We start from the raw sequence: 14,379 nt of genomic DNA on the forward strand, positions 1-14,379 counted from the left end.
AAAAATGTACTTGACCTCGTCCTCACCAATCTGCCTGTCGCAGATACGTCTGTCAATGACAGTATTGGTAGGAGTGACCACCGCACAGTCTTTGTGGAGACAAAGTCCCATCTTCACATTGAGGATACTGTCCATCGTGTTGTGTGGCATTACCACCGTGCTAAATGGGATAGATTTTGAACAGATCTAGCAACACAAAACTGGGCATCCACGAGGCGCTGTGGGCCATCAGCAGCAGCAGAATTGTACTCAACCACAATCTGTAACCTCATGGCCCGGCATATCCCCCACTCTACCATTACCATCAAGCTGGGGGATCAACCCTGGTTCAATGAAGAGTGCAGGAGGACATACCAGCAGCAGCACCAGGCATACTTCAAAATGAGGTGTCAACCTGGTGAAGCTACAACACAGGACTACTTGCGTGCCAAACAGCGTAAGCAGCATGCGATAGACGGAGCTAAACGATTCCACAACCAACGGATCAGATCTAAGCTCTGCAGTCCTGCCACATCCAGTTGTGAATGGTGGTGGACAATTAAACAACTAACTGGAGGACGTGGCTCCACAAATATTCCCATCCTCAATGATGGGGGAGTCCAGCACATCAGTGCAAAAGACAAGGCTGAAGCATTTGCAACAATCTTCAGCCAGAAGTGCCGAGTTGATGATCCATCTTGGCCTCCTCCTGAAGTCCCCAGCATTACAGATGCCAGACTTCAGCCAATTCGATTCACTCCGCGTGATATCAAGAAACAGCTGAAGGCACTGGATACTGCAAAGGCTATAGGCCCTGACAACATTCCGGCAATAGTACTGAAGACCTGTGCTCCAGAACATGCCGTGCCCCTAGCCAAGCTGTTCCAGTGCAGCTACAACATTGGCATCTACCCAACAATGTGGAAAATTGCCCAGGTATGTCCTGTACACAAATAACAGAACAAATCCAACCCGGCCAATTAACGCCCCATCAGTCTACTCTCGATCATCAGTAAAGTGATGGAAGGTGTCATCGTCAGTGCTATCACGCGGCATTTGGGCAGTACAGTGGCGCAGTGGTTAGCACCGCAGCCTCACAGCTCCAGCGACCCGGGTTCAATTCTGGGTACTGCCTGTGCGGAGTTTGCAAGTTCTCCCTGTGACTGCATGGGTTTTTGCCGGGTGCTCCGGTTTCCTCCCACAGCCAAAGACTTGCAGGTTGATTGGTAAATTGGCCATTATAAATTGCCCCTAGTATAGGTAGGTGGTAGGGGAATTGTGGGGATGTGGTAGGAATATGGGGTTAATGTAGGATTAGTATAAATGGGTGGTTGTTGGTCGGCACAGACTAGGTGGGCGGAGGGCCTGTTTCAGTGCTGCATCGCTAAATAAATAAATAAATACATTTGCTTAGCAAAAACCTGCTTACTGACGCTCAGTTTAGGTTCTGTCAGGGCCACTCAGCTCCTGACCTCATTACAGCCTTGGTTCAAATGTGGACAAAAGAGCTGAACTCCAGAGGTGAGGTGAGAGTGACCTGCCCTTGACATCAAGGCAACATTTGACCGAGTATGGCATCAAGGAGCCCTAGCAAAACTGGAGTCAATGGGAATCAGGGGGAAAACTCTCCACTGGTTGGAATCATACCTAGTGCAAAGGAAGATGGTTGAGGTTGTTGGAGGTCAATCATCTCAGCTCCAGGACATCACTGCAGGAGTTCCTCAGGATAGTGTCCTAGGCCCAACCATCTTCAACCGCTTCATCAATGACCTTGCTTCAATCATAAGGTCAGAAGTGGGGATGTTCACTGATGATTGCACAATGTTCAGCACCATTCATGACTCCTCATATACTGAAGCAGTCCTTGTAGAAATACAGCAAGACCTGAACAATATCTAGGCTTGGGCTGATAAGTGGCAAGTAACAGAAGTGCCAGACAATGACTATCTCAGACAAGAGGGAATCTAACCATCTCCCCTTGTAATGCCATTGAATGTCAATCACTGAATCCCCCACTATCAACATCCTAGGGGTTACCATTGACTAGAAACTGAACTGGAGTAGCCTATAAATACCGTGGCTACAACAGCAGGTCAGAGGCTAGGAATCCTGCGGCGAGTAACTCACCTCCTGACTCCCCAAAGCCTGTCCACCATCTACAAGGCACAAGTCAGGAGTGTGATGGAATACTCTCCACTTGCCTGGATGGGTGCAGCTCCAACAACACTCAAGAAGCTCGACACCATCCAGGACAAAGCAGCCCGCTTGATTGGCACCCCATCTACAAACATTCACTCTCTCCACCATCCACACACAGTGGCAGCAGTGTGTACCTTCTACAAGATGCACTGCAGCAGCTCATCAAGGCTCCTTCGACAGCACCTTCCAAACCCGCAACCTGTTCCACCGAGAAGGACAAGGGTAGCAGATGCATGGGAACACCACCACCTGCAAGTTCCCCTCCAAGCCACACACTATCCTGACTTGGAACTATATCTCCATTCCTTCACTGTCACTGGGTCAAAATCCTGGAACTCTCTTCCTAACAGCACTGTGGGCGTACCTACCCCACATGGACTGCAGCGGTTCAAGAAGGCAGCTCACCACCACCTTCTCAAGGGCAATTAGGGATGGGCAATAAATGTTGTCCGAGCCAGCGATGCCCACATCCCATGAACAAATAAAAAAAAGTCACGAGGGCAAAGGTTCAAATCAATCCGAGACAATAATGTTCTCTCTGTACCAATTCACCTCTACGTCCAGAGTTCAGATCTAGTCCAGACAGAAAAGGTAAAACATTACCCTTTTACAGTTGTTACTTGGTTTTAATACAGCCTGGCAAGTGGGATTGACAGTTTCATTGCTTTCATGAACGGTGTGGACTGTTAGAATACAGAGTTTTCTGATTTGTACATTGGGCTGGCAAACTGTTGTTCCACCTCAGGGATCCAGTTTGAATTGAGCCCAGATTGATTTCTGTCTCCTGGCTATAAGGTCCCTAAATGAAAGGAGTTTGGTTAGAACAAAGAACAAAGAAAATTACAGCACAGGAACAGGCCCTTCGGCTCTCCAAGCCTGCGCCGATCCAGATCCTCTATCTAAACATGTCGCCTATTTTCTAAGGGTCTGTATCTCTTTGCTTCCTGCCCATTCATGTATCTGTCTAGATACATCTTAAAAGACGCTATCGTGCCCGCGTCTACCACCTCCGCTGGCAACGCGTTCCAGGCACCCACCACCCTCTGCGTAAAGAACTTTCCACACATATTCCCCCTAAACTTTTCCCCTCTCACTTTGAACTCGTGACCCCTAGTAATTGAATCCCCCACTCTGGGAAAAAGCTTCTTGCTATCCACCCTGTCTATACCTCTCATGATTTTGTACACCTCAATCAGGTCCCCCCTCAACCTCCGTCTTTCTAATGAAAATAATCCTAATCTACTCAACCTCTCTTCATAGCTAGCGCCCTCCATACCAGGCAACATCCTGGTGAACCTCCTCTGCACCCTCCCCAAAGCATCTACATCCTTTTGGTAATGTGGCGACCAGAACTGCACACAGTATTCCAAATGTGGCCGAACCAAAGTCTTATACAACTGTAACATGACCTGCCAACCCTTGTACTCAATACCCCGTCCGATGAAGGAAAGCATGCCGTATGCCTTCTTGACCACTCTATTGACCTGCGTTGCCACCTTCAGGGAACAATGGACCTGAACACCCAAATCTCTCTGTACATCAATTTTCCCCAGGACTTTTCCATTTACTGTATAGTTCACTCTTGAATTGGATCTTCCAAAATGCATCACCTTGCATTTGCCCTGATTGAACTCCATCTGCCATTTCTCTGCCCAACTCTCCAGTCTATCTATATTCTGCTGTATTCTCTGACAGTCCCCTTCACTATCTGCTACTCCACCAATCTTAGTGTCGTCTGCAAACTTGCTAATCAGACCACCTATACTTTCCCCCAAATCATTTATGTATATCACAAACAACAGTGGTCCCAGCACGGATCCCTGTGGAACACCACTGGTCACACGTCTCCATTTTGAGAAACTCCCTTCTGCAGCTACTCTCTGTCTCCTGTTGCCCAGCCAGTTCTTTATCCATCTAGCTAGTACACCCTGGACCCCATGCGACTTCACTTTCTCCATCAGCCTACCATGGGGAACCTTATCAAACGCCTTACTGAAGTCCATGTATATGACATCTACAGCCCTTCCCTCAGCAATCAACTTTGTCACTTCCTCAAAGAATTCTATTAAGTTGGTAAGACATGACCTTCCCTGCACAAAACCATGTTGCCTATCACTGATAAGCCCATTTTCTTCCAAATGGGAATAGATCCTAGCCCTCAGTATCTTCTCCAGCAGCTTCCCTACCACTGACGTCAGGCTCACCGGTCTATAATTACCTGGATTTTCCCTGCTACCCTTCTTAAACAAGGGGACAACATTAGCAATTCTCCAGTCCTCCGGGACCTCACCTGTGTTTAAGGATGCTGCAAAGATATCTGTTAAGGCCCCAGCTATTTCCTCTCTCGCTTCCTTCAGTAACCTGGGATAGATCCCATCCGGACCTGGGGACTTGTCCACCTTAATGCCTTTTAGAATACCCAACACTTCCTCCCTCCTTATGCCAACTTGACATAGAGTAATCAACATCTGTCCCTAACCTCAACATCCGTCATGTCCCTCTCCTCAGTGAATACCGATGCAAAGTACTCGTTTAGAATCTCACCGATTTTCTCTGACTCCTCGCATAACTTTCCTCCTTTGTCCTTGAGTGGGCCAATCCTTTCTCTCGTTACCCTCTTGCTCCTTATATATGAATAAAAGGCTTTGGGATTTTCCTTAACCCTGTTTGCTAAAGATATTTCATGACCCCTTTTAGCCCTCTTAATTCCTCGTTTCAGATTGGTCCTACATTCCCGATATTCTTTCAAAGCTTCGTCTTTCTTCAGCCTCCTAGACCTTATGTATGCTTCCTTTTGCCTCTTAGCTAGTCTCACAATTTCACCTGTCATCCATGGTTCCCTAATCTTGCCATTTCTATCCCTCATTTTCACAGGAACATGTCTCTCCTGCACGCTAATCAACCTCTCTTTAAAAGACTCCCACATATCAAATGTGGATTTACCTTCAAACAGCTGCTCCCAATCTACATTCCCCAGCTCCTGCCGAATTTTGGTATAGTTGTCCTTCCCCCAATTTAGCACTCTTCCTTTAGGACCACTCTCGTCTTTGTCCATTAGTGCCTTAGACTTCCTAATTGTACAGCAGAATTTAATTCTCAGTGGACATGATTCTCACAGCACATATTAAATTGGTATAAATTTGGACATTTTCACAAATATTTGGTTATCCAGTATAACTAAATACTGGTGCATGGAATCCAGGACAGTTCTAGTACTGTACCAATATAATATACTGTACCAGTTGCACTAGAGTTGAATTGGGTGCTTCAGGCCAAACTTGGCTTGATTTTTGATTCTCCATCCCTCCCTCCCTGTAAAGAACATCACACACCTTAATTTTTGCACCTTTCACCAAGGCACAACTGATGCTGGGAACTCACCATACAGCAAATAATGAGCACGAGCCCATGCCTTACCATTCTGCACCCACGTGGTTACCCGCGCTGTGCCATTAGCTGAGCATCAGCAGTCAGGTTTTAATCCCACAGACTGTATTTCTGTTCCAAGGAATACTTACTAAAATAATAAGCTTTGAAGAAAATTTTTTTTCTTTATTATCCTTTGGCTACAGGTCAATTGAACATACCTGTCCTGGTTGAATGCAAGAAAGCCTAACTGTTCGACAGAACTTATAGATCAGCAGCTAATTGAGAAGACAACATGTTTATGTGTAGAAAGGTCACCCTTCAATGCACAAGCAAATTTCTCCTCTCAATCAGCTCTTTTGTCCACACACTCAATGTGAAGTTAGCATCTCTTGTATTCACTCAGGACAAGCACATCAATCAATTCATAAATAAAAGACAATTGCAGTTTATTATATAGAGGATATGTTACAATCAGCAATGAGGTATGAGAAATACCCACACAACCAAGGCGATTGGGATAACTTGCAAGTAACAAAGACACTAATGAGCTAATGAGTTATAGTTGATGTCTTGAGATGATATTCATCATACCCTCCCTGTTGGTTGTGATCTGTTTTAATTACTCTGCATGTTTGAAATATAATTTCTTAAGATGTTTTTCATTTTAAGACAATTGTGGAGATGTGGCAAATATCTCACAGACTACATGTTGTGCTATCTTTTGAAGTCTTACATTAGGGATTTTGGGAAACCTTTTCAGTGATTGTGTCAAATGGGGAGGGTGAGGGAGTAGGAAAGCTCCGTTCCGGGAGGAGCTAGAATAATATACGCAGAAGCCCTCAATACAATGCTGCAACATTGGCAGTTGTGGCAACTTCATGTTACAGCAAATTGTCACAATGCTGTTAATTTACTTTAAGTAGAATCATACAGACCAGAAGGAGGTCATTCGGCCCATTGTAACTATGTCAGCTCTTTGAAAGGGATATCCAATTAGTCCCACTCTTGTAAGTAATAGTTTAATTCTATAAATGTTTCTAACTTAACTCAAAGCCATATATGCAACAAATTTCAACATACGCACCTAACTGCAAATTGCAGAAAAAGTACCAATAAAGATGGACAGCATATCCATTTATGAAATTAGGGTAAAGGGCAAGTATAAAATGCCATATAATCTTAGATGTTAAAAAGGGAGATACCTCTATGCTTACTGGTGTCTCTCAAGTTTCCGCTTTGTTGCCACATTTATGCTTCACAACTGCTGGTTACTGGTAACTTACAAAGTCTCTTCCTGTGATTTTGTGAATGGGGGAAAACAAATTTTCTTCAATTAATATGATGTATTCCATATACAACCCATCAAGGCTATTCCTTCTGCAGGTCATATCCAATCTAACGTACCTTGGACTGAGGGAATGTTCGACAAAGTTTCTCCCCCCACCATGAAAATAAGTTAACTCAAACTCCAAAATGATATTACATTATACACTTCACACCAACTGCTTCCCTTTATGTGTCATTTCATTGGTACCATCAGCTCAGGAACCATCATATTTCACACAAAATTTGATCATCCCCATTTTTACTTATCCTCAATCCCATTCCTAAATACATACGCATTCAGCTCTTCTTAAAGGGTATTAACCAGCACAGTATTAACTGATTTGGCAATTCTTCGTAGTTTTAGGGCTCTGCAGGCCTAACTTGTTTAAAGGATTTATTTTTTTGCCAATTCCTAAATCATGTCCGGTTTCATATCCAAGATGTATTACTTTTAGCTTTGGCTATTACTGTATTTAGTTGGGTGGCCAGTAGTGGGGTACTGTCATTTGATACCGTGAACATTTTAAAATTGGCTCTGGACTTCTTTTAAAAGTTTATTTAATATACTCGTGAGAACCTTATTTTTGAAATGGGGAAAATTGTTAGGTCTGGTACCCTCTTTCCATAATATGAATATTTCAGCAAGTAAGAGTCAAACAACAGCTTAAGCTACATTGGTTCCATTCCCTTCTATCGACACACTGTTGTTGAATATGCAGTACATACAAGTTTTACACCAATACAAGGCTGCAGTATATGGTGTCAAAAATAACAATTGCAAGGATTGGGTCTGCAGGCAGTTAGCACAGTACCCTTTCACCTGTGTGGTGAGTTCAACTCCAGTGAAGACAGATAGGTTAAAATGCTCTTCTCGATAAAGGACTCATACGAAACGAGGTTGGACAGTCATGACCCTGTTCCTTGTAGACAAGGTTGCACAGTGCAAACAGAGCACTAATTGCCATCAAATTGACAATGTTACTTGGACAGGTCATAAAGGTGGTTGTGGTGGGAAGTGGAAACATCACACTGTTGTACTAGAGGCTGCCCATCTTAGATCGGGTTAAGTCACATAGCTGAGCAAAGTACAGGAGGCTTTATTCAGCAACTGGCCATACTATATCTAACCCAAAAATCCTTGATGCTGGATACTGACTGCCTAAAGTGGAAAATTGTTTCATTTTCAATTACTGATAACATACACCCTAATGAACAGCAAAAATTACTACAAAAGGATGGGGGGGAAAAACAGGTCCTCATCTTGCCTTGATTTATATTTTAAATTTAAAGTGGTGTCAGTTTTACAGGAGAGCACGAAACCAATCAGGTGGAACAAAGTACAACAGGACCATAGGGTAGATGAGGGCAGAGAAACCATCTGCACTATGAATTCATGATTGAAGAAAAAAAAGAGGAAAGGAGATGCTGAGGGAGCAAATTTAATTGCTGACCCTGAAAAGACATTGTAAGCCCAGCTAGGTTGAAGGCCACAGGAAGGAACAAGCAAGGAGGGTAAAGTGCTTGTCAGAGACACTTTTGATTGTTTTTAAGAAACAATATTTTTATCAAAATAGTACAAAGCACAATGATCACAGTAAAACGGGAGAAGAGCAGTTACATTGCTAGAAAGAGAGAAAGAGCAGGTGAAGAAGAAATGGAGATCGATCACTAGCCAATATATGAGAAATGATGCAGGGACCAAAGACTTTGTGCAATTAAGTAAGTTATTTAATTTAAGCAAAATTAATCCCACCTCCCATTTGGATTTCTACATTAAATCTGTTGTTTCAAAAAGGATGCTGGGAAGAGCAACAATAAAGCAGTTTAATTTTTGATCAATTTTATTTCTACACTCATCTCTATTCATAGCATGCTTGCCTTCCTGTTACATTGAACAAGGACAGCAAACTGCTGAAATCTTTAAATAAATGAATGGGACAAATTTGAAAACAACTGGTTTATACATGTAACTGCATTTAATTCAGAGGATTATATTTAATGTTGAAAACAAAGGGAATAAGATTCAGAACTTTTGATTCTCATGTAATTACTTGAGTTGTACAATGAAGGGAATGACACTACTCCTTGCAGTTTGTGCCCCAAAAATATATTTTGTTCTGTTTAAGATACTTTGAGTTAAGTGAAATCCCCAAGGGTTTACAGTATGGCTTACGCCAAGATAATCAAGTCACTGGGAGTTATCAAAGTATCATCTTCATCAAAAAATGTTTAACTAAACGTTTCTCATTTGCTTGTCAAACACCTGATTTGATGACCAAAACCATGTTTGAATGCAGGTATCTGTATTTTGCGCAATATCACTGGCAAAAATAGCATGCAGTTCCTTTTCCTCCCAGCTGAAAAAGATATTGTCCAAAGCACACTGACTGTTGGTTGCCAACTGAGGTTGAGAAAAGGTGCATTAGCTGCTCACAAGACTCTGTCCCCACGATGGTCTGAGGGACCCCAGCCCTGAGCCACACTGGTCCCAGTCAATCCTTGCTTGTTAGATACCAACACTCAAAAGCAATGGCTGCTCATAATGTTGCAGGTGGCATTTTTTTCCAGTACTAATCAACACTAAATAACCATTTATGAAACAGAAAGTATCTATTTATTATTTAGCAAATGTGCAATATTTTCAGATGATTTTAGGCTGTGACTAGTTTTTGACAGTCCATGGGGGAATAGTATGTAGAAAGCGGTTTAAAAGGTTTTGTTAAAAGACCAATCGGGACCTGGAGCTTTGCACTCGTACCAGTCTCTCTCTTTGCAGCACTGAAGAAATCCCATTGTGCAGGATGAGTGTTTTTGATGTGGGTCTGAATCTCATCAGTTTACTTGAGAGTGTTAGGGGAATCCAAAGCTTTTGTGAAGTGCATCATCACAGAAGGTACAGAACATATGAAGTTTAAACCTATGCGCCCATTAATTTGCAGATACTTCAAGTTGCTGATACGAATAGATCTTGGTGTTCTTTCTTGGGATCTAAATGTGACAAACAGTATTCCAGACCCATAAAATTATATATAGACAAAGCAGCAAATAACATACATAAGAGTGATCGTGCTGAGTTGCATGGCCTTTGTGGACCAGACTGCCAGGACTCGGGGGTTGAATGTGACCCAAAGATCTGAACACCCCTGGTACCCACTTTGACAGTTAACTGCAACTCACTAGTGATTGTCTACAGAGGATGAAACCGAAACAAAAAACACAAAATTCTCTCTCCATAAGGTGACTGCCAATTTAAGTGCAGCTGCCTGAGGTGGCAGTTTTGGGTGACATCAGCAGCTTATGACATCTGCCAGCCCTCCACTCACTACAGTCCTGCAGCAAGTGCTCCACATCAGGTTTGCGTTGAGTGGCAAGATTTTCAAGATGGTGGATCCACAAGCGATTTATGAAATAGGATATTGTGGCTAATGAAACATTAAATTAAAAGCCCAGATATTTCTTCTTGGCTTTTCATTAGAGCCGAGTAGTGAGGGACAATAAACAGCATTGAGTTCTTCCAGATGTGAAGCCCAGCCGGGAATGATACTTTGATAGGAATTGACTGTGGGCTCATGCAAGATTTTCCAAATTCAAAACAAACTAAAATACAGTTGGATTATGGGGGACAACTACAAAGAAAGGCAAACATTTTTCTCCCTCTACACAGGTTTGATGAACACCTTACAGTTTTAACACAATTATATTGAACACTTGTCTTTCACCACAAGCATTAACACACTCTTTGCCTTTGTCCCAGGACAGCTTTGTTATTTAATCTCTCCTGCCCTAACCACTGCGGCACAGTGGCGCAGTGGTTAGCACCGCAGCCTCACAGCTCCAGCGACCTGGGTTCAATTCTGGGTACTGCCTGTGTGGAGTTTGCAAGTTCTCCCTGTGTCTGCGTGGGTTTCCTCCGGGTGCTCCGGTTTCCTCCCACATGCCAAAAGACTTGCAGGTTGATAGGTAAATTGGCCATTATAAATTGCCCCTAGTTTAGGTAGGTGGTAGGGAAATATAGGGACAGGTGAGGATGTGGTAGGAATATGGGATTAGTGTAGGGTTAGTATAAATGGGTGGTTAATGGTCAGCACAGACTCGGTGGGCCAAAAGGCCTGTTTCAGTGCTGTATATCTAAATCTAAATCTATCAAACACCTTCCTCTTTGTTCTCTCCCCACCCCCTCTCCACTTCACTTGCTTAAAACCTAATTATTTTCTAACCTTTGCCAGTTCTGATGAAACGTCACAGACCTGAAACGTTAACTTTGCTTCTGTCTCCACAGATGCTGCCAGACCTGCTGAGTATTTCCAGCACTTTCTGTTTTTGTTTCAGATTTCCAGCATCTGCAGTATTTTGCTTTTATTATATTGAACACATATTTTGTTATTGCACAATAATTGTTTAGAATATACATACACTATATAAATACACACATACATTAAAAAGTATACATGATCCTTGGCTTTATAAACAGAGGCATAGAGTGCAAAAACAAGGAAGTTATGCTAAATATTTTTACTGGGTAGACTTCAGCTGGAGTATTGTGTCCAATTTCAGGCACCCTACTTTAAGAAGGATGTCAATCTGTTAGAGAAGGTGTAGAGGAGATGTACCAGAATGGTACCAGGAATGAGGAAATTCAGTTATGTGGGGAGACCACAGAAGCTGAGATTGTTCTCCTTAGAGCAAAGAAGGTTAAGGGGAGATTTAATGGGTGTACAAAATTATGAGGTGTTTTGATAGAGTTCTATATGAGAAACTATTTTCACTGGCAGCACGGTTGGTAACCAAGGGACACCAATTTAAGGTAATTGGCAAAAAAGCCAGGGGAAAGATAGAGATTTTTAAAAACTCCATGAGTTGTTATTATCTGGAATTTATTTATTTATTTAGAGATACAGCACTGAAACAGGCCCTTCGGCCCACCGAGTCTGTGCCAACCATCAACCACCCATTTATACTAATCCTACACTAATCCCATATTCCTACCACATCCCCACCTTCCTTATATTCCCCTGCCACCTACCTAAACTAGGGGCAATTTACAATAGCCAATTTACCTATCAACCTGCAAGTCTTTGGCTGTGGGAGGAAACCGGAGCACCCAGCAAAAACCCACGCAAACACAGGGAGTACCCAGAATTGAACCGGAGTCACTGGAGCTGTGAGGCTGCGGTGCTAACCATTGCGCCGCCTGATTGAAAAAGTGGTGGAAGCAGATTCAATAATAACTTTCTAAAGGGAATTGGATGTCTACTTAAAAAGTGGGAAATTGCAGGGCTATGGGGAAAGAGCAGGGGAGGGGAATTAATTGATAGCTCTTTCAGAGATCCGCACAGGCACGATGGGCCGAATGGCTTTCTTCTGTGCTGTATGATTCTAATGATACATATACACGAACACTTATGTACGCGCACACAACCCTTATTAACCACACTCGCCTTTCGCCCCTTTGAACTCTTGGAACCGTGTCCTTGTTTTTGGGGCCAGGCTTCTTTCATGCTGTTGAACATCGCTCTGTACCATGGAAGGAAATGCAGTAAGTGCGGAGGTGGGAGGATGAGAAATAGCCAAGAAAGACAGATGTTGGAAATCCACCCCCTCCCACACCATCACCAACAACTCCCCCCGAAAATCAGTCGACTTTGCTGTTCAGTAAACGAAACTTCCCTGAAATATGAAGTATGCCCGCTGTAGCAGCCCCGATCTGCTGAAGTTTGCTGGGTATAACTGCGGCACTTTTTCTTACTGAATAAACTTTACAAACTTTAGTTTCGGAGTATAGGACTTACCTGGCCATTCTTACACAGGTCTGCCCACATACTGGTCCCGTCCCCTCCTCTCATCAGTACATGGTAAGTAAAGAAGTAGATCCCGGGGACCGTGCAGGTGAACTTGCCCGTAGAAGCCTCGTAGTGGTTTCCAACGTTAGTCACAACATCATCAAACTTAAGAATCTCGTAGCCCTCGTGCGGTTTCTTGAGCCCGGCATAGAAGGCGATCTTCGGGCTGTGAAAGGCTGTGCTGAATGTCCCTGTCCCTGATCCCAGTGGTCCAGGTGGACCCGGTTTGCCCAGATCCCCCCATTCGCCAGGTGGACCTCGTGGACCTGGGGGTCCGGGTTCTCCCGGAGGTCCCCTGGGTCCAGGTTTGCCTCGGCGTCCCTGGTCGCCCTTGCCCCCGTGGATGAAGGGTGGTGGGGACATAACGGCGAGATCCTGGATGGCTTCTGCCGCCGTGGAGCTAGGCTTCGGGCTGTAGGGGTCACAGACCATTCTACAGCTGCCTAGCATCTCATAGTGAGCAGAAGCCTTGGAGCTTTGGACCAGCAAAGGGATGGCGATGAGCAGAACTAAGACCATGGCCACCCCAATGGCCGCTCCAATCACTCGCTTCCTCCGGCTGATCCTGGACGCAGCCAGCGTCAAAAAATCGTCTTCACTTTTGGAAGTAATGGTGAACGATTTAGCAGAGACCACCGCAACAGGGGAAAAATCTATCTATCGAGAGAAAAATAGTTTCTGGAAAAGAGAACAGGATTGCTAGAGAAAGTTTTGCTCTAGGCTTGTTCTCCCCTGCCAGATCCAATGTCCATCAATGAGGAAAGCAGTGCGAAGTGTCTGCTCGGAGAGGCTGCTAGAGAAGGTCTGACGAGGGAAAAGGGGATTTTGTGGACAATCTGAGCGACCCCTGCCTTCAGATCGTGTGAAATCACATCTTCCTGACGCCAACCGCCCTAGGCTGGGATTGCTTTACAGAAGTGCGGGCAGGTCTGCGGGATTTTTTAAAAAGTAAATGTAAAAGTCTTCGGATATTTAAAACAATCAAGCAGTAAGGCAATCACTACAGCATTAAAGTTGGTGACAATATTGCAACACTTAAGTGATGTAACCATATGAAGTTTGCATTTAAATGAACGTAGCAATAACTCATATGTAACGTACTTGTGATTTTTAAAGGACCATTTATTCTGGCTAGCTGGAGGATTACACTTTTTAAGCACATATCACAACATGTCAGTACCTCTGTAGGAACTGCAGAACTCGCCCAGTGCAATTTCATCACACACGCACTTGACTGAAACCGTGGCAAGAGATAAATAATACAAGGAATTGGTTTAATGTCTTCTGGTATCAGATATCCTACAAAATACACCGCTTTCAATATCAGTGCTATCTGTGAATTCATTCTGGCGAAGTGCTGCGTCCCACCAAGTTACTTTATTCAGATTTGAACAGAAAGCCGCTGCTGATTTACAGACAACACAGAACCTGAAGGATTCTTTGGAGACCAAGTTTCCAAGAATGTCTCGGCAAAACAAAAAAACACGTTTGGGACAAAGCTTAGCAACAAAGCGATCTTTGTTCTCTCTCATTTGGTGGCTGTTTTATGAAACGCTCTGTGTTCCCCCTCTTTAAAACAGCACAATTCCGATTCAGACTCGCAGGTGGAACTATCAATTTACATATATAATTCCGTTTCCAGCGCCAGTTGCAACGAACATTGCAA

The 14,379-nt window shown here is 43.6% G+C and overlaps 1 protein-coding gene across 3 annotated transcripts in view; it reads right to left on the minus strand.

Moving 5' to 3' along the window:
- Positions 1-13,503, minus strand: part of LOC137358664 (complement C1q-like protein 2) — a 50,679-nt gene extending 37,176 nt beyond the window's left edge. For all 3 annotated transcript variants that reach the window (XM_068024810.1, XM_068024812.1, XM_068024811.1), the window contains exon 1: positions 12,663-13,503. In XM_068024810.1, the coding sequence (XP_067880911.1) occupies positions 12,663-13,232 (570 nt within the window). In that variant the 5' untranslated portion in view covers positions 13,233-13,503. The remainder of the gene's footprint in view (positions 1-12,662) is intronic.
- Between the last annotated feature and the right edge of the window lie 876 nt (positions 13,504-14,379).

The sequence above is a fragment of the Heterodontus francisci genome, chromosome X (assembly GCF_036365525.1).
Source record: "Heterodontus francisci isolate sHetFra1 chromosome X, sHetFra1.hap1, whole genome shotgun sequence".
NCBI lineage: Eukaryota > Metazoa > Chordata > Chondrichthyes > Heterodontiformes > Heterodontidae > Heterodontus > Heterodontus francisci.